The sequence below is a fragment of the Urocampus carinirostris genome, chromosome 6 (genome assembly GCF_059441175.1).
Source record: "Urocampus carinirostris isolate Australia breed hairy pipefish chromosome 6, RoL_Ucar_1.0, whole genome shotgun sequence".
Taxonomy (NCBI): Eukaryota; Metazoa; Chordata; class Actinopteri; order Syngnathiformes; family Syngnathidae; genus Urocampus; species Urocampus carinirostris.
In genome coordinates, this window is record NC_142354.1 from 26,273,527 (window position 1) to 26,300,526 (window position 27,000).

General features: G+C 39.3%; 2 protein-coding genes across 3 annotated transcripts in view; one reads left to right on the plus strand and one right to left on the minus strand.

Moving 5' to 3' along the window:
• The first annotated feature begins 2,230 nt into the window (after positions 1 to 2,230).
• top1a (DNA topoisomerase Ia) lies at positions 2,231 to 18,995 on the plus strand. Of its 2 annotated transcripts, XM_088338487.1 has the most exons (22): positions 2,231 to 2,401; positions 2,787 to 2,811; positions 8,400 to 8,484; positions 8,590 to 8,692; positions 8,825 to 8,877; positions 8,963 to 9,055; positions 9,139 to 9,205; positions 10,492 to 10,583; positions 10,651 to 10,766; positions 10,842 to 10,963; positions 11,032 to 11,154; positions 11,292 to 11,479; positions 11,589 to 11,733; positions 11,822 to 11,965; positions 13,759 to 13,944; positions 14,010 to 14,078; positions 14,405 to 14,519; positions 15,351 to 15,478; positions 16,382 to 16,476; positions 16,552 to 16,701; positions 17,697 to 17,806; positions 17,897 to 18,995. In XM_088338487.1, exons 1-21 carry the CDS (start codon positions 2,369 to 2,371, stop codon positions 17,797 to 17,799), a joined length of 2,235 nt encoding a protein of 744 aa, XP_088194613.1. In that variant the 5' UTR covers positions 2,231 to 2,368; the 3' UTR covers positions 17,800 to 17,806; positions 17,897 to 18,995. The 2 variants fall into 2 exon arrangements, with proteins under 2 accessions (XP_088194613.1, XP_088194612.1); XM_088338486.1 differs by having other exon boundaries at positions 17,697 to 18,995.
• Positions 18,996 to 23,258: 4,263 nt separating this feature from the next.
• zhx3a (zinc fingers and homeoboxes 3a) overlaps positions 23,259 to 27,000 on the minus strand; it is a 49,031-nt gene continuing 45,289 nt past the window's right edge. Inside the window, exon 3 of the mRNA XM_088338488.1 lies at positions 23,259 to 26,961. Coding sequence (XP_088194614.1) covers positions 26,928 to 26,961 — 34 coding nt within the window. The 3' untranslated portion in view covers positions 23,259 to 26,927. The remainder of the gene's footprint in view (positions 26,962 to 27,000) is intronic.

Sequence of the window (27,000 nt, forward strand, 5' to 3'; positions counted from 1 at the left end):
ACTAGGCTGGGTCTACTGAAACTCTGGAATGAGCATCTGAAATCAATTTATGTTCAAAAAAAGATCTTGATCTTTTGATAGAAATGAGGAACATACTTGCTTTTTGACAGGCCAGATTAGACAAAAGTCTTTTTCGATGTGAATAAATAGGTTCATAAATCATTCATGATTATAATTTTTTGTGTTAGCAAGGTTTGTTATCACTTAATAAGGGGATGCGTAGTCGCTGTCTCGGACCTTTTGAACAATTTTAGCTATTACAGATGTTTATAGATAGATAGATAGATAGATAGATAGATAGATAGATAGATAGATAGATAGATAGATAGATAGATAGATAGATAGATAGATAGATAGATAGATAGATAGATAGATAGATAGATAGATAGATAGATAGATAGATAGATAGATAGATAGATACTTTATTCATCCCCGAAGGGAAATTCACTTTTCCAGCAGCATCCCTAAGCTGAGAACAATCGAAAATAACTGAGAACAATCGAAAATAACACGGGAGCTGCTGGAGTGGCTGCCATTCGTGACGGCGCCGGAGAAACGATTCAATTTGAATCATGTACAAACAAACAAACAATTATTGTTGATATTGACTATGATTTGTGTATTCTTACCCAATGCAACATCTATAGAGGGCTCCGCGCTTTGTGCTAAAAATAGTAACACGGCTTTGTGCCGCCATCTTGGAAGTCTGTCGATTACAAGCGGTGATAGCGAGAGGAGCAAATATTTACTCAGTTTGTCTATTTATTTACTCAACTAGCTTCGTTTGTGTACGGATTTTGTCCATCAACACTATGGAAAACTACGTGGAGAGTTTAGACAAGCAAGCACGTTGCGAAGTTGCATTTTATTGGAAAATTGGATCCCTACAAAATTAAAAACAAGGACTGGAAGTCTGATTACAAAAGTATGGAAGCCTACGACAGATTTGTGTCTGGTTGGGTTCGGGATGTGTCTGTGCACACAAGCGAAGGTGATGAAAACAAGACTGTGAAAGGGAAAGTTCTACATTCTCAGAGTTTGTCTCAGCCAAGTTTACAACCATGGATCATTGTTGACAAGTCATCATCGATTCTATGTGCCCATTGCAACTGTGTTGCAGGTTTAGGGGAATGTTGTTCTCATGTTGCTTCCCTTTTGTTCTATGTTGAACAACCCGGGAAAGGCAACGCTTCTCCGAACGGCGCACCGGTGGCTAAGTTAGCTTAGCTTTCGGGGGCTTTAAATCCTCTATTGACGCGAGTTGACTGAGGAAAGGAGACTCTCTTTCCCTGAAACCGCGTTGAATTTTGCCACCAAAATAGTGTACGAATGAGAAACGGAGTTCGGTTTTTAAATGTCGTTTTCGGCGAAATACCTCACATATATGTTATCAAAGTAGTTTGGGGTCGTCGAGCTGTTGTCATGAAGTACACATGTCCCATAACCTTTTTAAAATTTATTTCTACATCATAAATAATTCAATGTACCTGTCAGAAAGTGGTCAGAACAAACACGAACACAGTCAAGCTTTGGCAAATTCGACCGGTTGATAGCTGCCAGCCACATTCGTCTTCGCCGTTCACTTTTCTCCTGAGCTTCAATCCCCTGATCGTAAACACACTTCGGAAGTCTAAAGAAGCCCTTCCCACCCTTTTCCCCTCGGCTACAACAGCCAACAATAACGCACGTATTCGGCATTACAATGTAGAATCTAACTGGTTCGCTGAACAATAACAATGAAGTGAAAAGCTTTGTGGACTTCCAAAATGGGCGCCAGCAATGCATTGTGGGTAATCTTAGGACCTCGAAGCACTCTATTGCAGCTCTTACGTGGCCCCTTCTCAATGTTTCTTGTTCTACCCATGCAGTTTTTTTAGAGTTTTTCTTTGCCTGCTTGCAGGTTTCATATCACAGGATCTTGTTGTGTCCTGTGCAGTCTTTTGAGACTTTTAGCGATGAAGGGCAGTACAAATAAATGTGTATGAACCTGAAATTAGACTTGAATTGCAATCATTTAAATAGGGGGGCAATTGCCTGAGGTTGCCACTACCGGTTCGGGAATTGCGATTATTATTAAGAGGAGCGTTTGGCTGAGGTTAACAGGTATGAGAACTGATCGTTCCACGTATTCAACAGAAACTGAGCTCCTGCAAAAAGCAACACGTTTCTCAAAGGAGGAGCTACGCCGCAGTTCTCATTGAAATACAGCGCATGCGCAGTACCTTCAAACGGGGACTTCGTCTGAGCACGACGTAGCCCTTTCTTCATTCTGCTTGCTCGCCGGTGTACGGTTAAAATCTCCCTCCCACCCCCTCACCTTTGTCATTTTATCATTTTGATTTTTAATTTGTCGATCGGCGCTTAGGAAATGAGTGGGGACAATTCCCACAAAGAGAACCAGGTAACAACCAGCGTTGAATTTGTTTGGTTTGACAGGGTTAAGTTAGCTAAGTGGGCTAGCGGTTGCTAATGCGCGTTGGCCCGAGTGTCTCCTTCAAGTCGTGTTAACAACGGCGACGTTGACAACTCGTAGCCGGTGTTCGTGATCCGATACATGGCGGCGTGCTGGCGAGTTAGCATGTCGTTTAATCTGAATCGGTTCATTTTCAAAGGCTGAAATCAAATCTGGCGTTAGCATGTTGCTAAGTCGCCTCTGCTTTACCTTAGCACAGCTAGCTAAGAAGCTAACATAGCGTCGATTCGCAATCCAGCAAGTTCAAAGTTAGTTAGCCGCCGGCTAGCTTCCACTATAGTGTAACCCATGTCTTGTTTTTCTCATATTTCAGATCGACTGTGGTTCTCGAGTCAACGGTAAGCATGTTCCGTCCTTCAACACACTCCACCATCCCTTTGTTTTCATTTTAAATCAATTCACCGGCGAGAAAATGACAACATGGGATTAGTTTAAGAGCAGAGGACAGAAATGGCGTCCAGAGACTAAGTCCTCTCTTCCACTCACAAGCGTCTATTGTTCAAAATGGAGCTCCTGTTACGGTGGTCCGGAAACTTGTACTGTCGTATCGAAGGCGATTTCCGAGAGAGCTGGAAGTGTTTTAGCGGGTGGTGGCGGTGAAGGCAGCCGCCGGTGCCGCTAAGCGGGCGCATTTGGCTTCTGAAAGTGAAGGTTTGGGGGTTGAGGACTTAGTCTCTACGCCATTTTCTTTTTCGGCGCAGCGGCGGCCTGTCTGCTGCCAGATGAACCCGATTTTGAGTCGTGGCAGACGGGGCAACCCGACTCGCCTTCCCCGAGACATGATCCGTAGCTCGCCGTGACAAGCGACTGTTTGACTGTCAATGTTGTTAATGTTTCCATCAAGGAGGTAGTGATTCCCCCCCCACATTTTTTTTAATCGCCCAACTTTTGACCACACAAGGCTTTGGACAACATTTAAATGGGTGCAAACCCCGACTTCATAAAATTTGTACAGATGGAGCTAAAATCCAAATCCCGATTCTCTTCTATAATTCATTTTATTTTCCGTTTGGGATTCCTGACATTGTGCAACGTGTAAAAATAATTGATCCGTCTTTGTCATTTATTACAACTCGGTGTTCAATGTTTACAACTAAATTAGATGTGACGCGTCAGGATAACCTTGTTATAAACGTTGAAAAATGAGGAATATTATATTTATGTGAACTTGCATAATGTGTATCATAAAATGATGCGCTGTCACTAGCAGCAACCATTTGCAAGGATAAGACGAAAGAAATATGAATTGGAATTGTCTATTTCATTTCTTAGAACGTAAATGGTAAATGGTCTGCATTTATATAGCGCTTTTCAAGTCGATGAAGACTTCCCATAGCGGTTTACACACACTCACACACCAATAGCCTCCATGCAGCCCTGCAAGGCGCCAACCTGCTTATTGGGGGCATTAGGGATTCGGTGTCTTGCCCAAGGACACTTTGACATATAACTAGGAGGAGCCGGGAATTAAACCTGCGATCTCTTGATCCCAAGACGAGCGCTCTACCTCCTGAGCTAATGCGTAGAGACAACTAAATCATATGTGGCTTTCCAGGATAAATATTTAATAAAAGACTAAAGCAAAAATACAACAGACTTCTAGGGTAAGCAAGATTTCCCTTTTAATGTTTTGTAGACCTGTGCATCAGAAATAGTGCAATGGCAAGAGCAGCCACTTTAAAAAAATTGAATAGAGTATGGTTAGAATTCTTTCCTTCAAACATAGTGTACATTGTCTAAACTAAATTACACGTGTTAGCCCAGATTAAACTAAAGACAAAAAACAAGATTTAAAAAAAGACTAAGTTGGATAAGAAATATTTACATGGTAGTGCTTTTAGGCTGGTCTAAGTTGTTACAGGCCAGCAGATATGAGGTGTTGGCTGGCATGATTGGCCTTTTTGTGCAAAGACATTACAGTAACTTTTAGCAATTTTATAAGAATAAATACCTTCGTAATTACTTTTTTTTTTTTTTTTACAAAGACATTAGACGCGGCACCCCAGAATTAACATTTAATGAAATATTAAAAAAAAGAAAGAAAACAAGATGAGACTAATGGGTTAAGCAATATTTCCAAGGTAGTGCTTTAGACTGATCTAATTAATAGTACAATGACATTAGGTGCAACTTTTTGCAATAAAAGGGAAATATAAATATTTCTATACCTATGCAAATTGGTTTCATAGTTAGGTGTGATCCTTTAAGTTGGTGGTGTCTCTGGGAAAGAGACCATGAACTTGTTAGTTTTTACTTGACGTCAGTGATTTTCTGGTCTGATTAAAGGACCCACCATTGGACCTGGATTACAAGCCGTGACCCAAATCAAGGAAATAATTACATTTCTCAAATGTATTTAATACAATTGATAGTCAGTTGCAAACCATATATTGAAGAATATATTCACAACTTTTGAACAAACAAAAGGACCTGCTAAACCAAAAACAGTTCCTGTGATGATGTTCCCTTCAATGCCCAACGAGCAGCATTTTTTTTAATGAAATCCAAAAAGCTTCACTTCAGTGGCTTTGTCTTCAAGATAATAAAATCAATTTTTTTTACATACCTCTCGACCACAATACAGCAGATCAAAGAGGTAGTGGTCTGCTTTGGAGTACCATATTTTCTGCACCCCCTAAAATGGTCTTTGTCATATTGTTTTCACACATAAGGCGCTACAGTAGGAACTTCAACAAAACCGTCAGATCGGTCAGTCAAACCATAAAGTAAAGACTGTTGAAGAAAATGTGTGTCTCCCGACACGTACAGACACTGAACTATGTCACCAGTCACTGAAATACGCCATGCCGCGTATCATTGGAAAGCTTAAACTTTTGGGATTTGATGTGCCGACCATTTAAAAATATACTCATCACAGAAACATCACTATCAGTTTGAAACAAAATACCTGAAAACTCTAAAACCGGGGTAGCTCACCAGAGACGTCGTCTTGCTGCCATCACATTAAATGATAACACGCCACCATGGTCTCCTACATCAGTGAGTGTATTTAATCCAACCTTGTAAATATTTTCGTACTCCAAAACATGCGATAATGCAGACAAAAAATAAAATGAAAAGCATCTTTGCATCGGAGGACATTTTTTGTTGCTAGCTGTCTGTTTAACCCTGTAATATCCATTTAGAATTAAATTAGGCCGTAGACCAACGAAACTTGTGATTTTCTGCTATTTGCAGGCTTTTTTTCCCCCTCCTTACCCTATAGGCTAAAAAGGACTTTTCGCCTTTACCTCCAAATTACTTAAGCCAATAGTGACAGGTTCAAAAGTTGATTGACACACTGGTTAGGAAATGAAAAGCTGGTTTATATGCACCGTGCACTACTTCTTCTCGGAGGAAAAATCGAGTCAGCGGATGCTTACCGTAATTGTGAGACCTGTTGCAACTCAATATTGATCCACATATAAGGCGCATGGTCAGCTTTTGGTGAAAAATAAATTTTTTAGGTGCGCCTTATACTTGGGAAAATGAGGTAGTCCTTAATAATATTTTTGTTTTGGAATTGTCTTAAAAGTGAACATTGTTTCTAGTCATGTCAAGTCATGTTTATCTGTGACGCCCTTAATCACAAGGAGTCTCAAAGGGCTGCACAGATTATTGCAAACCACAGACTATTATGACACCATCCTCTGATCTAAAACCTACATGTTCTACAAAATTAAACATGACACTCCACTATAAACTTCTAATAAAGACTTAAGAGTAAATAAGATAAATGTTGGTATGGGCAAAAATATTTACTGTACAAGGTAGTGCTTCAAGATTGGCTTGAATTGTAAGTGGATCAGAAAAATAGGGCAATGAGAAAAATGCAATGACATCTGGCAGCAACAATTTTGCAAATTTGCTCTTTTGAGGTATCGCAAGACGATATTGTCCTCCAGACTGAGCAGAGAATAGCATTATGTTACAGGTTCCAAATCGGCAAAGCATACCTATCGACACTTTGGAGCCTAAAATGTGTAAACGCCAAGCAAAAAAGCAGAGATTTACCCCAAAAATCAGGGTCTTGATTGAATAAGTGTGAAAATACTTTGAAGGTGTTAAATTCCACTTGTCAAACGGTTCCACACGGCCATGTGCGAGCGTCCTTGTTCCGCTTCCATAATTTACATAAAGTAGTATTACCAGGACTGCCAGATACTTGTGATGCTTCGTGCTTAGACTTTTGACACTGAACTCTTCACTCAGTTTCTCAAGATACTCTCCACGAGGGCTGCACGGTTTAGAAAAACCTAAGTGTGATTTTTTTTTTTTTTTTTTCCTGACCAATTTTCGATTATAAAATATCAGTGCATTTTTGTGCTCGTTTTGTTTTTGGGGAGATCCAAAACATGTGACATGAAAACTTACCTTGAGATGACGTCCCTAGACTGAGAGTATACGACTGTTACAACATAACAACTACAGATCTACAAATAACAGAATTCCAGTTGAACAAATGGTCTTTATTGTCATTGTACAACAAAATTGTAGGGCTACTCCTTTCAGTGTAAGAAGGCGATTTAGAGAGTTGATGGCTAGCTACACGTTGCAAGGTCTTTGTGATGATTAAAATACACGAATGTAGCGGTTTTCCACGAGTGGTAACTCCCAAGTTGTCTATTTCATTGGTAATGGATCAGGCGTTGATGACTAGCCACATTTGACAGTGGTGGCTTAAAGGTTTTTAACCTAAATGTTAGCTTTCCCTTCTGACGCCGACTCGGCCAATTCTCGTATGCAAAAAAAAACAACAAACGAGGGAGCACCCGCTTGTGATCGGCTTACCCATGCGCTCTTCCGACTTTGGTTCCTGTAAGTGCTCCGTCAAGCAACCGGGCGAACATCAGTCGTGCACTTTCATCTTGCAAACTTTGCCTTGCCTTTATTGGCTGGTGTCATTAAAGCCTGCTTCTAAATGGCCGGCGCTGTTAATCCCAAAATGTGAAAATTCTTGTTGGCCAAACACTCATCACTCAAAAAAACAAAGTGGAATACGATAGCCTTCAAAAACGCAGTGTGTTGCAATACCACTATCTTACTATATCACATCGCAATATCGATTAGCTCTCCGTTAATCGTTTAGCCCCACACTCCACTATTTCAAAATGTAGACACACCAGTTGTCTTTTTCCTTTTGCTCCATCATTAGGCCCAATGTCCAAATTCAGAAATTATCACAAATAAAACAGTCCTCAAGAAAACGGAGCTTGATTTACAAGAGAAAATGACATTTAAATAATGTTCACGCAAGGTAGTCAAAATGCAAATGGGATTCATTTTTTAAAATTACTGCATTCAAATATTTTTGCAAAAATTAATATGAAATATGACTATCGTAAAGGTTAATTAGAAACCAGTGGTGAGAATAATAAAGTAGCCATTCGGCTTTTACTATGAAGAATGAAAATGTGCTCGTTTTTCTTCTACAAAATAACCAATAGTCTTTAAGAGTGAAACGATCTATCATTTTAATTGATCAGTAATTGTCTTGATGAATTGAGTACACTAGTCATGGATTTATTGTATTCATTTAAAACAGGACATTCGTGACGCGGAAAAAAGCAAAAATGTTTCATGACTTTCAGGTAAAAGAGAGCACATTTTCAGACTAATTTCTCCTAACGCGTTGTTGATTTTTTTGTGGTTTTAATGTAACACTAACATAGTTGGTGTTGTTGAGTACATTAAGAACACATATAGTTCAGACGAGCTTTAAGAATTTACAGTACGAACGGTATCTGAACAAGGTATTGATTAGAATAGAATAGAATATGCCTTTATTGTCATTATTGAACTAGCTTGGAAATAAATTGATTTAGTTGTTTTTTTCTTTTTTTTAACCCCCAACCCTTTCATGATACCCATCTTGTTGATTTAAGAAACAAGGCCTGTTTTCATATCCACTCTCCTTTTCTTGCAGACTCCCAAGGTCATAAATACAAAGAACACAAACACAAGGACCACAAGAAGGATAAGGAAAGGGAGAAACTAAAGCATGGCAATGGGTACGGTGTTCATATTGCTATCTGATAAATACCCACCTCCCTCACCTGGGCGGTGCTCTGCTCCACTAAATCTGACCTTTATGTGATTTTCATTTATTCTATCAGTGACCACTCGTCTGAGAAAAAACATCGAGACAAAGATAAGGAAAAGATTAAGCACAGAGATGGAAGCACAGATAAATTAAAGGAGAAGCACAAAGAGAAGAAGGTGGGTTATAATGCTTCATATTTCCTTCTGAGGTAGAGATATCATGATTTTTGTTTCTGGTCCACAATGTACAATTGTTAAGTTTTTCAATGATGTTTTACGGCGATTCATGAAATATTTTTTCTTTTACAGATTAAAATCGTTGATGGTAAAATAAAAAAAGAAAAGGAGAACGGATTTGCCAGGTACGTGTCCTTTGGTTATGTCTCAAATTGATTAGTTTGATGTGGGGTTTTATTCCACAACTTGTTTAAAACATGACTCTTTCAGCCCGCCGCATGTGAAGTGTGAAACCGACAACGACTTTTACCACTCCCCTAAACACGAGAAGTCTCTCAAGAGAGAGCGAGATGATGACGAGGAGTGAGTCACTCATATTAATTGAAGATGCGTTTGTCACCTCGATGTTCTTTGCGCACTTAACAACTTAAATGTTCATGTTTCAGTTATGATTTTAAACCCAAAAAAGTCAAGACAGAAAATGACAAAAAGGACAAGAAAAGGAAGATTGAGGTAAATTATGTTCGTTCTAAGGATCGATCAATATGGGTTTGTCTGGGCTGATAATACGAATAATCAGTAAGAGGCCAACAACCAATATTTTGAGCCAATGTTCATTTGCTGTGAAAGCTTAAATAGCCGGAAAAATGTTGAAAATGCAAAAAGACACAATTTGTTATAAATTCAAATAATATTTAATAGCGCTCTGAAACCTTTTACACCAAAGAAATTCCAATTTCAACACAACTAATTGGTGTGGTAGTCCTCTGTAGTCTCTCCAAAAATACACAACACAATATGTTTAAAGTCTATCCTACTTTGCAAACAGTAGATTGTAAGATTTTAATTTCAATTCATACATTTGTTTACACGGTGAAATCCAAAAAGATCAGTGTCTCATTCACAATTTTTCTCTGGTTGCAACGATCAGTGAACTATGTATAATAAACATGCTTCACAATAAGGCTACTATAGCACACTATAAACACGCATTACAATGAGATTGATATAAAACACTATATAAAGCGGACTTGTGTACCACTATATATTATAGAGTTTAGCTACATTGGGTCGCCTCCAGTGTTGGTGGCGTTCACATAAATATATCTCTAAAGGCAGGAGAGAAGAGGGAAAAGTTTGGTCTGGCTCTTGCCCAGTGTTGTGCTCAACATTCAGCTAAATTTTATGCCGATACTGATATCTGTCAAACTCCCAAATATCAGTGCAGTGCAGGTCAACCTCTAGTTCATTGATTAATAAAACTACCAACTGCTTTGCTCCCAACATAAAAAGCGAAGCTTGTATTCACTGAAATAGTTTGTTGTACAGTTGCTACTATTATTTGAGGAATAAAATCTAACCCTAAATTATTTTGCTCACTTAGGTATAATAACATTAAAACTAGTAACAGTGTTGGGTGGTATTCTTAACAAGGATGTACTTAGAAGTTTTTTTTCCTCTTAGCCTCTTGATCTCGTATCAGCTCTTAAGACTTGATTTAACTACTGTTTTAGTTTGATTTACATGTTATGTTTATTTCAGCATTCCCATTTGTGTACTTTCATGTTATAATGCTCATCTGTGTTGAAGTGTTTGCTTTTCACAATAACAAGTACAAATTGCTTTTTGAGCTTGATGCTTCACGTTCTCTGGGTGCTGCCTGTTTTAGGTTTTCCTAATAAATTATTTTGCATCAGATGTATGCTGAGTTAAATTTTACAGCTGGCAGGTTTTCTCTTCTATGTGCATATTCCAACTTGGGTTTGACCAACTCCTTTCATTTTCTCTTGCATCTTTAGGATGTGAAGCCTAAAAAGACGAGAGATAAAAAGGGTGAAACCGCAGATGGAAAAAAGAAACCAAAAAAGGAGCCAGAAGAGAAGTGGAAATGGTGCATTACTCTTGTGGTGGTGTTATCTTTGGATAAGTTGAATGAAACCTCATGCTCCTGATTCCAGGTGGGAAGAAGAGAGATACACCGATGGTGTCAAGTGGAAATTTCTGGAACACAAAGGGCCCGTGTTTGCCCCACCATATGAGCCCCTCCCTAGCAAAGTTAACTTTTACTACGATGGTGAGACACCTACATAGACTTAACACCAATTCAAACCGGCTATGCAAAACTTTTAAACGTTTTAAAATTTTATAGGTAAGCCAATGAAGCTCAGTCCAGAGGCAGAAGAGGTTGCTACATTCTTTGCCAAAATGCTGGATCACGAGTACACTACAAAAGACATTTTCAGAAAAAACTTTTTTAAAGATTGGCGAAAAGTATGTCTAAAATAGGCTGCATTGTTTTTTCTGTCTCAACTAATCATTTTAATATTTTGAAAAATCAGGAAATGACATCAGAGGAAAAATCCAAGATCACGGACTTGAAGAAGTGCAACTTTGCAGAGATGGGCGAGTACTTCAAAGCTCAGTCTGAAGCAAAAAAAGCTATGTCTAAGGAAGACAAATTGGTACGCCTCCATTAATTAATAACGCATGTTTTATAATGAAGAAACTTCCATCAATCTCATCTTACCAAGTTTCCTAAAGTGTTATGGGTACAGTCCTGGTTGGAGTGCCATTAACGAATTCTTTTGTCCCTTTGTAGAAAATAAAAGCTGAAAATGAGCGCCTATTGCAAGAGTATGGTTTCTGCGTCATGGACAACCACAAGGAGCGCATTGCCAACTTCCGCATTGAGCCCCCTGGCCTGTTCCGCGGCCGCGGAGACCACCCCAAAATGGGAATGCTTAAACGCCGAATCAGACCTAAAGACATCATCATCAACTGCAGCAAGTTAGTGCTTTTTGTGTGCCCTTTTAGACAGCACCACAGTGATTGCGCTTATAAGTTGTAGAATTACAAAAAATCTTATTTGAAAATTGTTTTATTCCGATTCACGCAGGGACTCAAAGATCCCACAGGCTCCTCCGGGCACCAAGTGGAAAGAAGTCCGTCATGATAACAAGGTGACCTGGCTGGTGTCGTGGACAGAGAACATCCAAGGCTCCATTAAGTACATTATGTTGAACCCCAGCTCAAGGATCAAGGTAGGCTTTTCCCCTGTATTCTAGACAAGGCTAGCCCTGTAAACCGACGGAACCTCCAACGGTAATCGTTCTCCATTTTGGTACGCAGGGAGAGAAGGATTGGCAAAAGTATGAGACGGCACGCAGACTAAAGAAATGCGTCGACCGGATCAGGACTCAATATCGCGAAGATTGGAAGTCTAAGGAGATGAGGATCCGACAGAGGGCAGTGGCGCTTTACTTCATTGACAAGGTGAGGCCCACGTCGCCTGCATCCACCACTGTGAACTAGGACTGAAACTAACGACTATTAAATTGGCAACTAATTACCAACTATCGATCATTATTTTTTTATTTCTTAAATTTTGCATTAAGTCGATTTCATTATGTTGCAAATGATGATAAACACAAGGAAAAAATTGATAGAATGAAATGTTTGTTTTACTGAACATACTGCGTTTTTGCACAATAATTGAATTAAAAATGTCAAGTCATGATTATTTGTATGCTCTGTCTAAAAGCAATTACAGTGCTCGGTCAGTAGACATAAATCCATAAATGAACTTCTTTCCATTTTTAAATACCAGCAAATCCCAAATTAAAGTCAAACATTTTTTATCTTTTGGTGCTTTTAATAGTCTCAACAGTTTGAAATTAAAATTGTAAAACAACTGACGTTACCTTTTTTTTAACATTTTAACAATTGACGTTTTTTTTTTTTTTTTTTAGCTTCATGTATATAATTTCAAATACATTAATTTGTCAGACAGTCTGGCATAACACTCAAGCTCTTGTATAGCAAAACATATGCATATATAAATGTGCAAGGAAACCTTCAGAGACGAATTAGACTTGGTCTCTTTCAACTGTGCGACTGTTCTCTTTACTTTTTCGTACATCATTAAGGTACTGCCATGTTTTGCAATGGCTGCTTTGCAAAAAATTTAAATAGTTTTATGTATCCGGGAAAACGTATTCCCAAACTTTAGAAGTGTTGATACACCCTCTTGACGTTAACGCTGTCGTTTCTGTGATGCTGCTTGTCAGACGCTATGGCGCATGAGTGACTCTCAGCAGAGATTTTATTCACGTAGAGATGTCTCTCTGTTGGAAAAAAACATGTCTGGTGACGATTTATCGACATTTTTTTTTCTTCATCTGTTCATTTACAAGGTTATAATGCGTTTGAACTCAACAGCTCTGATAAACGATTGACAAAACAAGATAAAAAAGCTTTAAAGGAAAAAGCCGAAACTTATCTAGGTTTTTTCCCCTTGACAGTAAAAACACTTTTTACATAAATCAAGTCATGTAAATAGATTTTTATAACGAGGTATTTTATGTGACAGAAATTACATTTTATCATCACAGGAGAAGAAAAAAAAATCTTAACTGTATAATCGTATGAAGATTTCAGTAAATTTTTTTCCTCATTTCTTTGCGTTTTTAATCTTTTTGCCTTGACATCTTCCCTTTATTTTTAATCATGCCTTAATTTGGTGTTAAATTTCTACGAGAAGAGCCAAAAGTCAATCTTGATCCGATGTAACCAGTCTAGCTGGTCTGTCAGTCAGTAGTTTCCATTTTGACGTTGGGGACCTCGAACTTGTTATTGAAGAGGTCAGCTTGTTCAAGGAGTCTAGGAGCATGGTTTTCTGTTTGGCGAGCCTGTTGGCCAGGATGGCATCACGACTTTAAAGAAAGATCCCAGATGCGCCAGTCTGATCTCTGGTAGTTGGTCAGACTTCCAGTTGGAATTTCCTCGGCCATTTCAACAAACTCCACATACAAACAGCAACAAAATTCCTCCTATTAGCCTGAAGAACAGCAGGTAAAAGTCCTCAATGTCCAGTTCTGTTACAGTATTTTCAAATTATTCCAGTAATCGAGATTACACCCGCTTGGATATGCTCCTTTTGGGCAAGGTTGACTAATGAATTTATTACAACAGTTTCTATTATCAATTTTTATATTTATTTTTTTCCACAACATTGACTAATAGTTGCAGCCCTACTATGAACATCATTTTTGTCTCGTGTTCTGCAGCTGGCTCTGAGAGCGGGCAATGAGAAAGAGGAAGGAGAAACTGCCGACACTGTGGGTTGCTGCTCCCTGAGAGTGGAGCACCTCAAGCTGTACCCAGAGAACGACGGGCAAGAGTATGTGGTGGAGTTCGACTTCCTGGGGAAAGATTCCATCCGATATTACAACAAAGTGCCCGTGGAGAAAAGAGTGAGGCATTATGACCCAATTACGGGAAAAATATGCCTGAGCGTAAACTTGTTTCTCCTCTTCAGGTTTTTAAGAACCTGCAGTTGTTCATGGAAAACAAAGAGCCAGATGACGACTTGTTTGATCGCCTGAATGTAAGATGGCAATTTTGTTATGGCGCCCAACCACTCTTCGCATGTTCCTAATTCAAGTTAACCAGCAAGTACTGAAACAAGGCGTGGCAGGAAGTGGCTCATAATTGTGGAATGATAAATCTGAGTTGCTTTGACGGTATGCTAACTGTCCTTTGATTTAAATTTGACATTCGAAATTTAAGGTGCTGGCACAACACCTTAGTTGTGACTACAATTTGTAGTTTTTGAAAAAGTGTTGAGGTTGGTCACTAACCTAAAACAAAAATAAGTTTTTGCTCTATGGTCATAAGATATCTGACCACAAATTTCCTCTTTGGTTTGAACAGACTTCTATTCTCAACAAGCACCTTCAGGAGCTGATGGACGGTCTGACGGCCAAAGTTTTCCGTACATACAACGCATCCATCACCTTGCAGCAGCAGCTCAAAGAGCTCACGAATGGTATGTTTCGGTTCACAAATTTGGCAATGATTGTAGGGGAGACCTTTTTTTTTTTTTTAAACCCTGTTAGAACCAGACACAGAAAAAAACATTTTCTAACAATTTAAATGGTGTTCTAGGAAGCCTTTGGAAATGAAATGAGTGTTAGCAAAAATGTGTACATGTACGACATAGCCATTTTGACTACAATGGCCCACATGCTCTAACTTACATTTGATGAACGTAGTTCACAAAAATACATTTTTCTATGTTGAGTGTAATGATAACAAAAAAAATTAAGCGCACAATAAGCGTAAGAGGGATGCATGCCACCAGGCTGTACTTGCCCAAGCCCCACCACAGAAAATGGTGCCCATACGACCCTAGTTAAGTCTTGTTGCTCAGCCAAAGTTTCGCAGATTTTAAAATTTCTGCACCTGTATGTCAGGCTTGTAAACAAATTTTGCACCAAGAATCATTGTGAGTCTGAACAATAGCACCCAATGGCTATGTTAATGTGAAACAAGTCCATCCTTTTGGACCAGCCGATTAACCTGACATGCATGTTTTTGAGAATGTGGGAGGAAACTGGAGTGCCCAGGGGAAACTCGTGCAATCACGGGGAGAACATGCAAACTCCACACAGGAGGGTTTGATCGCATGACCTCAGAACTGTGCTGTAAATGCACTAACCACTGTGCAATCTGCTTTCTGTGAAACAAGTCAACAACAAAACATTTCTACCCGTTTTGGGAATAAATCAACATTTTGTAATTTTACCGCGCTGGGTCTTACAGGGTCGATGTGCTTTGATTTTAGCAATGTGTTATATGTTCTATGTTTTGCCTCCAGTGGATGAGAACGTCCCTGCCAAGATCTTGTCCTACAACAGGGCCAACAGAGCTGTGGCCATCCTGTGTAACCACCAGAGGGCTCCACCCAAAACGTTTGAGAAGTCCATGCAGAACCTGCAAACAAAGGTCAGTTCTCATTGGATATGGAAAGGATCACATTGCAGGTTTTATCATGCCCCAATTTTAAGTTTTAGTTAAGTAAGAATTTAAGAGGGCGATGCAATAGTTGCACAGATACCTTTTATCTCCTGGTCTAGAGTTTCTAAAGAAGCTGTATGGAATTTGGAATATTTGAATCGCGACCACTACCTTTAGCATGTCATCATTGCAGGCTCTGTCACGCTCATTCATGATGTGTGTGCATGTTGACATAACCTAAAAATAAAACGGGGACATTGGACAGGAATGAAAGAGCACACAATAATTAACAAGGGATCTGTATTATAATAAATGCAGCAGGGAGACTGGATTGCCCCACCAAACGTGCATTGATCTGGTAAATTGATTGTTTATTTATTTATTTATTCCCCCCCCCAAAATTTGGTATTCTTTTGGATCTGTTCGGACAACTAGCAGGAATGATACTTAGTTACAAGGCTAATTGGAATTAAGAACAGGCATTAAATTGAAATCTTCAGAAATAACGAGGTACTTGCCATTCGTGTTAGGATTTTTTTTTTCTTCGTCATTTTCACTCGGTGCTTTGGCGCATGCACCAAAAGTTATAATGCATGTGTAACTGCAGTGCTGGGACGTGTTTTTTTTTTTTTAAGTAGTGCTGAAGGCAATTAACCATCTTAGGAAACATTTTTATCTAAATGATTGTTTTTCTACTGCTAAGCTGTCCACAACTGTTAGTGTTACCTTAATAGCTAACCGCTTGATTTTTATTTTATTTTTTCTAATGGTGAATATTTCAAAATACCTTTTAGGCAAATGTCCGAAAAATGCTGAATCATCCATCATACACCAACAAAAAGCCGGGACAAGCATGACACCACTCTGACCCCTATTCCCCTTTTGTCTCAGATCGAGGCTAAAAGGGACCAGCTGTCTGTCGCCAAGAGAGAGCTGAAGAGCGCCAAGGCGGACGCCAAAGTACGGAGAGATGAAAAATCCAAAAAGTAAGTGTACAGGAGATTAGGTGCGCTCACGACATCCCATCAAATTGGCGCAATCATGAAACCCCTATGGTGCAGGGCGGTGGAAACCAAGAAGAAGGCCGTCCAGAGGATAGAGGAGCAGCTGATGAGGCTGGAAGTGCAGGCCACCGACCGTGAAGAGAACAAGCAGATTGCGCTCGGTACCTCAAAGCTCAACTATCTGGACCCTCGCATCTCCGTGGCCTGGTGAGCGCCGTTATCTCTTAGCAGTAATCTCTCGTTTTTCGCAGGGGTTGGTTTCTAAAAAGGTCCCGCGATATTCGAAATCCGTCAAGTTGAAACCTTTATATATTAAATGCTGCATTATACTTTGAAACCAAAGAACAAACCCAGTTTACTGGCTCAAGTGTTTTTTCCTGAAAGTAAAACGGCGCTTGATGTGGTGCATTTTAAACTAGTGTAGTTTGTGTGGGCAGGAATATTTGCCTTTTAGGCGGTATGATGCAGTGAACAATGAATCAAACGTTTGCATTCATAGCCAAAAATGGTAGAGAATGATCAGCCACAGCCCACTACATCATGGTACGTAGTTGGTAAGCGGATAAAATGGAGTAATCCCTACATCGAGCACTTGATTCACTTAAGTGTGGTGGCTGGGATGAGATGGTGTTAAACAGTAGACGGGCGCTGCCTCGTAAACCAACTTGGGTAGCATAACGATCGCTAGCTTTTAGCAGCTTGATCAATCAATAGGACTCTGAGGAGGGTGGTCAGAAAATTGCCAGAAATGATGATGACCAGCAGGTGCTGCGTGAATTGTTAATTCCATAAGCGACTCGGTCTGCGTCTAGAAGGCAAGAGCCGGCCGCTCACTAAATTGCTTTCTTACTACGAAAGGATAACCCCTCCTATTTAGTTTGGTTTTGTGGTCATTAAACAAGTTATTCATCCAACTGCTATCATGTGTTTATTCATAGATCTATAATTATTTTGTGACAGTCATGAACTTCTTCAGTAATGATATCGTCTCGAGGTAAGTTTTTACCCTTTGGGGGCTTTTATGCAGGTGCGACAGTATTTCACAAATCGCAGGCAAAACGAGGGGTAGGGTGACTGTTCAGGAGAATGCAGAACACAACGCATGATGGAATTTGTGAAGTATCTAAACTGCGATGTAACGAGGGATTACTGTATTTCGTAAAAATCAAGTCATCTTGCTCACCTGGCTTGGTTGTGTGCAGGTGCAAAAAGTGGGACATTCCTGTGGAGAAGATCTACAACAAAACCCAGCGCGAGAAGTTTGCCTGGGCCATTGACATGGCGGAAGCTGACTTTGAATTTTAAATTCCAGGTTGTGGTTTTAACTCTGCTTTTTCTCCGGATACTTGTTTTTACGATAACGATTCCTATTATTTTTCCTCAACGGACCGACCCCAAAAAGGTTCTGGCAGGCAAAAAGATGAGACGTGGCCACCATCGAGTGGTAGTCTAAAACATCTGATCTGCGATCAGGCATCGAGAACTGAGCTTGGAGGCATAGTGCCAGTAGTTGGATTGTCCCCAAAACCCCTCTCACGTCTGTCTCCCACTCAGCTTTTTCCTCCCTGTGACGATGCCTGAACTTTGAACTCTGTGGTCCTATTTCTTGTGTATTCAGCAAAAAAAGAAAAACAAAACTGCTTTGTATCATTGTATCTTCATTCACTGTTTTTATTTGAGCCCCTTTAATGTATTATGAATGCATCTATATTTTGATAGTCAAATCAAATGAATTCCTTAATACCACCCGCAGGCCTTTTGGAGGACAAGTGAGTCTGTATGTGCGAGTGTGTGGATGTGTTGGAAGCCCCGATCCTAAAAGCTGTCCGTTTAGGCTGACTCTGTTCAACTGGACTATTTAAAAATGTGTTTGGCCTTGGAGGGGGGGAGGAGGTGTGCTTTTTTTGTGGGGATGGGGGATGAGAATGACTGCAACCAGTTAACATTTACTTAAGCAAGCAGAATGTGAATACGTTTTACAGCCTTTCAATCAGGGACTTTTTATTTTTTTCAGTGTAAATGTGAATCATAATGATGGTGTCACCCAGCACCCCCCATCCCTTAAAAGGAATGCACGTGCCCCCAAAAGGCCACACCTCCATATTAACATCTGGGTTGATTCAGGCTCAAGAAGAACTAAATGACCTGTTGTTTGAACCCATTGTATTTAAGTCTGTAAAAGGAGAAAGTGGTTCTCATTGGAGAAGAGCGTGTGAGGGACTTGAACTTTGCCAAAAATAATCAACAATCTGTTACGAGTTGCGCTAGAAGAATTGTGTCAAGATTCCGAATGAGGTTCAAGCAATGTAACTTCTTTTTAAATGTGAATTCATTTTATTCCACTCATGATAGGAAAGTTGATGTAAGTAGTTGTAAAGTCAACATCCTATTTCCCGTTTTACCTTTTTTGTCCTAGCATTCGATCATCTTAAGTTGTATGCTCATTGTAGGTTCCAAAATATCAATAAAATCCCTACACTGAAATAAATGGTGCAAGCTCACTTTATGATGTGTTTTGTGGCTTGAAACTGAAGTGCTGCACCAGGGTTGTCCCCCAAGAACGCCTGATGTGCCAAAGGACTGCTTCTGACAATAGCTCCCTAAATGGGTCATTGTTTTTTTATATTGGTACAATTTTACGTTTGTCTTAATATAGTTTAAGAACATGAAAATAATTTAGTGTTTTTTCTTTTAACATGTTTCTTGGTTAAATGTTAGAATGATGTAACATAAGCCACTTGATTGTGTTGTACTCTCACTAAAAGGAGCTTCATATTTCGTTGTATTTGTATGACAATAAAGCCAACTTATTAGAAAACAAAATTGTAAAAGCATATAGCTCAAGGTGGTTGGTTGGGTGGATCCTTCATTCAATACGGTCGTAGGGTAACCCATCTCCCGTGGTGTGTCTTGGGCAAGTACAGCCTGGGGGTGCTCATCCCCCTCCAGGCCAATATACGTTTCCCCACGGGCACGTGCAATTGGATACAAACTAAGTCATCGATGTTTATTTTACGTTTTGATATTAACTAATGGTCTAAAACGTGACAAAGAAATAGGTAATTCGTGTTACAACAGACATCCAGAAATGCCATAGCGTCACAGTAGCATAACAAGTTATCAGGACTTAAAAGGAAAAATTTAAAACTTCATCTCTACCGAAAGCTGATTTAAGCTAAATTCTCAAAATTTTGGCTACATTATTGATTTCCATCGTCTGCGTTTTTACATACAGGACTGTCTCAGAAAATTAGAATATTGTGATAAAGTTCTTTATTTTCTGTAATGCAATTAAAAAAACAAAAATGTCATAGATTCTGGATTCATTACACATCAACTGAACTATTTCAAGCCTTTTATTATTTGAATATTGCTGATTTTGGCTTACAGCTGAAAAAAACTCAAAAATCCTATCTCAAAATATTAGAATACTTCCTCAGACCAAGTAAAAAAAATAATTTTATGACAGCAAAACTAAATCAAACATTTGAAAATGTCCATTGATGCACTCAGTACTTGGTTGGGAATCCTTTTGCACGGATTACTGCATCAATCCGGCGTGGAATGGAGGCAATCAGCCTGTGGCATTGCTGAGGTGTTATTGATGCCCAGGATGCTTCGATAGCGGCCTTCAGCTCATTTGCATTTGTAGGTCTGGTGTCTTTCATCTTCTTCTTAACTATACCCCACAAATTCTCGATGGGGTTCAGGTCAGGGGAATTAGCAGGCCAATCAAGGACAGTGATGCCATGGTCAGTGCACCAGTTACTGGTGGTTTTGGCACTGTGGGCAGGTGCCAGATCATGCTGGAAAATGAAATCCTCATCTCCATAGAGCTTTTCAGCAGATGGAAGCATGTAGTGCTCTAAAATCTCTTGGTACACAGTTGCATTTACTCTGGACTTGATGAAACACAGTGGACCAACACCAGCAGCTGACATGGCTCCCCAAACCATTGCTGACTGTGGGAACTTCACACTGGATTTCAAGCAACTTGGATTTTGCTCCTCTCCAGCCTTTCTCCAGACTCTGGCGCCTTGACTTCCAAATGAAATGCAAAACTTGCTTTCGTCTGAAAAGAGGACTTTGGACCACTCTGCAACTGTCCAGTGCTTCTTCTCCATAGCCCAAGTCAGACGCTTCTTCCGTTGTCTTGAGTTCAGAAGTGGCTTGACCATGGGAATACGGCTATTGTAGCCCATTTCCCGGACACGTCTGTGAACTGTGGCTTTTGATACCTGGACTCCAGCTTCAGCCCACTGTCTTTGAAGCTCCCCCAAATTCTGGAAGCGGCTCTTCTTCACAATTTTGTTGAGGCTGCGGTCATCTCTCTTGGTTGTGCAGCGTTTCCGGCCACATTTTTCCCTTCCAACAGACTTTTTGTGGATATGCTTTGAAACTGCACTCTGTGAACAGCCTGCTCTTTGAGAAATTTCTTTTTGTGTCTTACCCTCCTGATGGAGGGTATCAATGACGGTCCTCTGGACAGCAGTCAGATCAGCAGTCTTCCCCATACTTGTGATTTAGTTTACTGAACCAAGCTGAGTGTTTTTAAGGCTCAGGAAACCCTCGCAAGGTGTTTCGAGTTAATTAGATGATTCAGGTGATTAGTTGAATAGCCTACTTGTATACTTTTTAATGATATTCTAATATTTTGGGATAGGATTTTTGAGTTTTCTTAAGCTGTAAGCCAAATTCAGCAATATTAAAATAATAAAAGGCTTGAAATAGTTCAGTTGATGTGTAATGAATCCAGAATGTATGACATTTTTGTTTTTTTAATTGCATTACAGAAAATAAAGAACTTTATCACAATATTCTAATTTTCTGAGACAGTCCTGTACACTGTATATATTTTAGATATTCTTATCCTAACTTTTTGCTTTTATATGGTTTGTGTTTTAAAGTAAATATGTCAAAAGAATTTTAGACATGTTTAATCGGCATACTGTTACATATTTAATTTACCCAAGTTATATGGTACTTGTGAGAAATATGTTCATGTCCTCTAAAAAAAACAATTTTGCAATTTGGCACTTGTTTTAGTACTTTTTTTTTCTCTGGCGTAGCAATAACCTGCTTGGGTAACTTTCAGTTATGGGACTGATGAATTCAGATTTCATTTGGCCAAATGCCCTTGACAGTATTCCATCATAATGAGTTTTTTACTTTAAAGAATAAAGAGGAAAAAAATTAGGGTGGGAGTAGTCCATGGAATCAGGCCCAGTTGGCCTGTTGTCGTCCAATTTGAGTATTTTTAACTTTTGACCAGCAGGTGGCGCTTTAACCACCACATAATCCTTTCAAAAGTTTTCCACAGCTTTTGTATTTTGCGATCAACCTTTGCAATGAAGCAGTGTTTCCTTACTTGACTGACTTCTGGAAACATCCATCCATTATCTGCACCGCTTATCCTCAGTAGGGCCACGGGGGTGCTGGGGCCCATCCCAGCTATCTTCTGGCAGTGGGCAGGGGACATCCTGAACTGGTTGACAGCCAGTCGCAGGGCACACAGAGACACACAACTTGATCATTCACACATAGGGACAATTTGGACTGACCAATTAACCTGACATGCATGTTTTTGGAATGTGGGAGGAAAGCCACGCAAGCACGGGGAGCAAACTCCACACAGGAAGGTTTGACCTATGACCTCAGAACTGTGCCGCACACACGCTAACCGCTGTGCTGCCCTTCTGGAAACATACCAACCAAATTACAAGCCACGAGCCAAATCAAGAAAAAAAATCAACTTCTCATATTCTTTAAATGCTCTGATTGCACAGTTTGAACCAGAGATGGTAGGAGGTATTCAGTTTACGAAAAAAAGCTAAACCAAAGTTCAAGTCCTGTATTTTTCGGACTATGAGTCCCACCCTTAAAATATTCCCCTGTGTTTCATATGTAAGGCACACTGGACTATGGGTCAAATTGAATTAAAACTGCTGTAAGAACAAGTGCTGCATTAAAAACATTAAAAGGAAAATAAATATAAATAAATGGAACATAAATATTACAAAAACACTAATGGGAAAATTACAAAACTCAAGTACGGAAACACTACAAAAATACTACACTAGTACTTTAAGTTAAAAATATGACTACAGAAGTACTACAAAAATACCTTAGTGAACTGCAAAACTATTATTGTAATACTACGAAAACACTACTGCAGTAAAACCACGAAATTAAATACTACAAAAATACAACTACAGTAATACTACAGAATATCTATAAAACAAACTATGGTAGTACCACAGAAATGCTACAAAAATTCTATTGTCACAGTACAAATATAGTACTGTAATAGTAAAAAGTACTACAGTAATACTAAAAAACTTATACTACAAAAATAGCACTGCAGTATTCCTATAATTCAAAAATACAACAACAGTAATACAGAAAAACTACCATGATCAACTAGAGAATTGCTACATAAATCGTAGAAAAATACTACGGTAATACTACAAAAATACTATAGTAATACTATAAAGATACTAAAGTATTACAATTATACAAAAATACAACTGTGGAAACACTGCAAATACGTATACTATAGTAGTACTACAAAGATACCATTGGATTACCACAATAATAATACTGCAGAAATACTTCAAAAATACTATGACAACAATACTACAGAATTATTGCAAAAACCTACAGAAAAACTACAAAAATCTCAGGATTATCACCATCTAATGTCAAGGAGTTTAAACGACCAAGGCAAAGTTGAGAAAACCGCAATAAAGAACACGACATCGCACAACGGTGAATATTCGCTTTATTCTGTAAAGATTCCGAGAAAGTGTAGAAAGGATGATACAACAGTGCTTTATGATCAGGCTATTTTCATAAAAGTTTTTTTTTTTTCCGTAAGCGATCAATTACACCGTAAGTCCAGATTTCTTTTGATCTCAAACCAAAATCAATTTGTAACATTCGACACAAGTGCATACACTGCTGGTAGGAGGCGAAACTCCAATTTCACTTTGGATGGTATAGCACCGTTCTTAGCTAGTAGCAGCTTGGCAAAGATGCAGCTTAATAGGATATCCATGTAGCGACCGGATGCTGTTTGTTTTTTCAATAGAAACAAGAAAAATAATCAGAGGAGATTTTCCTCCTCATTTGGCTCTCTAGCTAGCTCGAAATCTCACCGACAGTGTCCAAAATAATAAAAGGGTCCGATTGCTAATTCGACTTTTAGGAACGATGATCCAGCCACGATAGTTTGATCATACAATATTACAGTTACAGCTCCAAAGTGTACAGAAAAGCAGCACACGCGATTTCTTTTCACAGATACAGACCGACGGCGATCCTCGATGCGCTTGATTTTATTTCTGAAATCTTCTCCCGTAAAGCGCAGTAGCCGGAAAGCGACAAACAGGCCATAAACACACGGACAGAGCTGAGTAAGGCAACGTTAGCGTGACAAGCTAGTCTCTGTTCAGCTTGCAGAGCTTTGTCGGTTATTGATCCTGGGCAGAGCGTCGATACCTTTGCAGTTGGGCGGTGGGGATTTTTTTTTTGTCCTTTTTTTCCTTTGTTGTTTTCGTTAGTGCATTGTCTCATAGTCTCTTGCGCGTAGCCGAACCGCAAAGTGATCACCAACATCGACACAGGTCTGAAATAAAATCGGTTCGATTGCATCTGGACTTACAGTGACTCAAAAAGTAAATACAGGGTGTCCTCAAAAAATGTATAGGCATTTCAGCAGCTGTTTAAACTCGGAACCTATTTAACAAAGTGATGGCAACCACGCTTTGCTTTGAAGAACGGAAATTGATTCTAAAATGCCACACGGAAGTATGAAAATGCAATCGATTCCTGTACAGTACAGCCCGTAACGGGCTCAAAGTCACTACTTTTTCTCTTCATTTAAAACACTGCAACTTACAATATGAGGCCACTTATTCTTTCTAGGATAATAGTAATATCAGCTGGCTAAGAACTGGTGGGGACCAGGAAATCCAACTGTTTCATTAAAACAAAGCGTCACAAGGGTAACTATTTTAATTCTGTTAAGTGCAGTTTTGTAACAGTGTTACTACTGTAGTACATAATATTACATACACGCTTTATTGTTCATACTTTGGAAATATTTGTACCGGCATGATTGTATGTATATATATTATGTATATGTAATGTATTTCATGTATTTTACATATTGTAAGGGCAGCACGGCGGCGCAGTGGTTAGCACGCGTGCAGCACAGTTCTGAGGTCATGAGATCGAACCTCCTGTGTAGAGTTTGCAAGTTCTTTCTGTGCTTGTGTGGGTTTCCTCCGGGCACTCCAGTTTCCTCCCACATTCCAAAAACATGCATGTCAGATTAATTGACCGGTCCAAATTGTCCCTAGAATGAGCGAGTGAGTTGTCTGTCTCTATGTGCCCTGCGATTGGCTGGCAACACATTCAGAATTTCCCCTGCCCACTGCCCAAAGACAGCTGGGATGGGCTCCAGCACCACCGCAACCCTACTGAGGACAAGCAGTGCAGATAATGGTAGTGGTGGTACATATTGTATATACGCTATTTTGTACCATGTAATATTATTGGTCCGTTACCTGTAGTAACACAGTCATGAATGATTTCTTCTGTTACAAAAACTATTGTTTGCTGTTAAAAAGCTCTGCTGGGAATATCAGTTCAACATAATTTTCATGACATTTAATTTTCAGTTTTGTATATGAGAGAAAAGGGGTGGGATTTTATACGTTCAGGCATTCTGTTATGATTTAGGTTATATTAACATGTGTACACAAAGAATATAACTGCCTGAAATGAATGACTGAATGAAGTATATTACAAGCGAGCATTATGCGTGACTGCATTAATGAGGATTTCAATTCGTCAGTTTTAATTTCACTTGTCATTATTGATTTATTTTTCTTTGCTGTGACTTATAAGATGGGATATGATGAATGTAGTTACAAAATGACCCTAAACTAAGTGAAGGAAGACATGTACCTGTGCCTTTAACAAATCACGAAAACAAAGGAAGTAATCTCTTCACCACAAAGTATAAACCCCACGATTGATGCGGTGGAATGTGTATTGTACAACGTGATACTCAAATTTTCTGAAAAAAGTAGTTTTTCCCGTGTGAATACAGATCTAGTATCAGTAGTTAGACGAACCCCGCTGACTGTCATTGCTGAGGTCTGGCTCATCTCCCTGTACACTGAAAAACAGTGACCAGATACTGAAGGTGCTATATCCGAGTCAAATCCGGAGGCTTTTCCTGCTACTGGTAACAATGGAAACCAGTATTATCTGTTTTATGTGTGGCATTTTCCTTTGAAACATCATCACCTATATAATCTTAATTTACTCAGGATATAAAAAACATGTTGCGCCCAAGAGGACACCTAAACAGGGCACTATGTAAGGATTACGTATCAATTATGGACATTTATTATGGCCGTTTCCCAGTGATAAATAGCAACGGGAAGGACTTCCAGCAACTGAAAATGTAAGCTACATATTACTGTACCTTTTCATCAACATCTATACGGGAAGAAATTTGTCTAAAAAAATATATATTTGCGACTTACTCAAGATCCAAAAATTATGTCTTGATCAATTCACACACAAGATGAAAACTCACATACATATACCGCAATATATTTGTGGCTCTGCAAAATATATGATCCACAGCGTTTTTTTTTTCTTTTAACGGTAGTGGAAATATTTGGAAAATTGGGTTTTGGAAGTCCTTAAAGAGTTCTTGAATTTAGCTATGAAAAAGGGGTACGAACTCTAACTCAATCACTCCGTTAATGAGTTCAATCTATAAAAAAATGAAGAAAAAATTGAGTTAACAGCTGCTAAAATGTGTTTACATTTGTGGGGGACACCCTGTAAAATTGGAAACAAACACAAAAAAGAAGAAAAAGAGTCAAGGCAGTGCTGAAGTACTGAATGCTAAAAAAAAGTAAAAAATATCACAAAAGCTGACAATAAAATTTGTTTGACACATCGATTGTCCATTCAGTCAGTACACCCGCCCCTCTTTTTTTCAATAGTGCAGTTTCGCTCATATACTGTATAGAGATTTCTGGCGCTGACCCCATTTCTTGGCCACCCCGAATCCTATTCACTCCGGTTCATTCAAGTGAGTTTTTCCAGTCGGTGTGCGTCTTCTTGGTCTTTGATCCCTCGACTGACCTGGTTGTGCCCCCCCCCCTGCAAAAAAAGCATGATAGGCTGAAACATCACAGAAGCTAAAAAGGTGAGAAGTTCTTCTCTTCTGACGGAGTGATGGCAGATGGGGGAGGAAGAGAAAGAGGAGGGCTGGTGGTAGTGGGGGGGGATTCACAGTTACAGTCAGAGTCTTACGGTCCAGCTACAATCACATTTGCTGTCATTACAAACACTCTCGTTTATTTCTCTCCCGATGGGCCGCGGATGTGTTTCCAGGGATTTCATCACACCTCCAGTAGCTCCATCCTCAGGCGATCTCTAAACAAGAGCGAGAGAACAGGTGAGTTTATGGCAGGG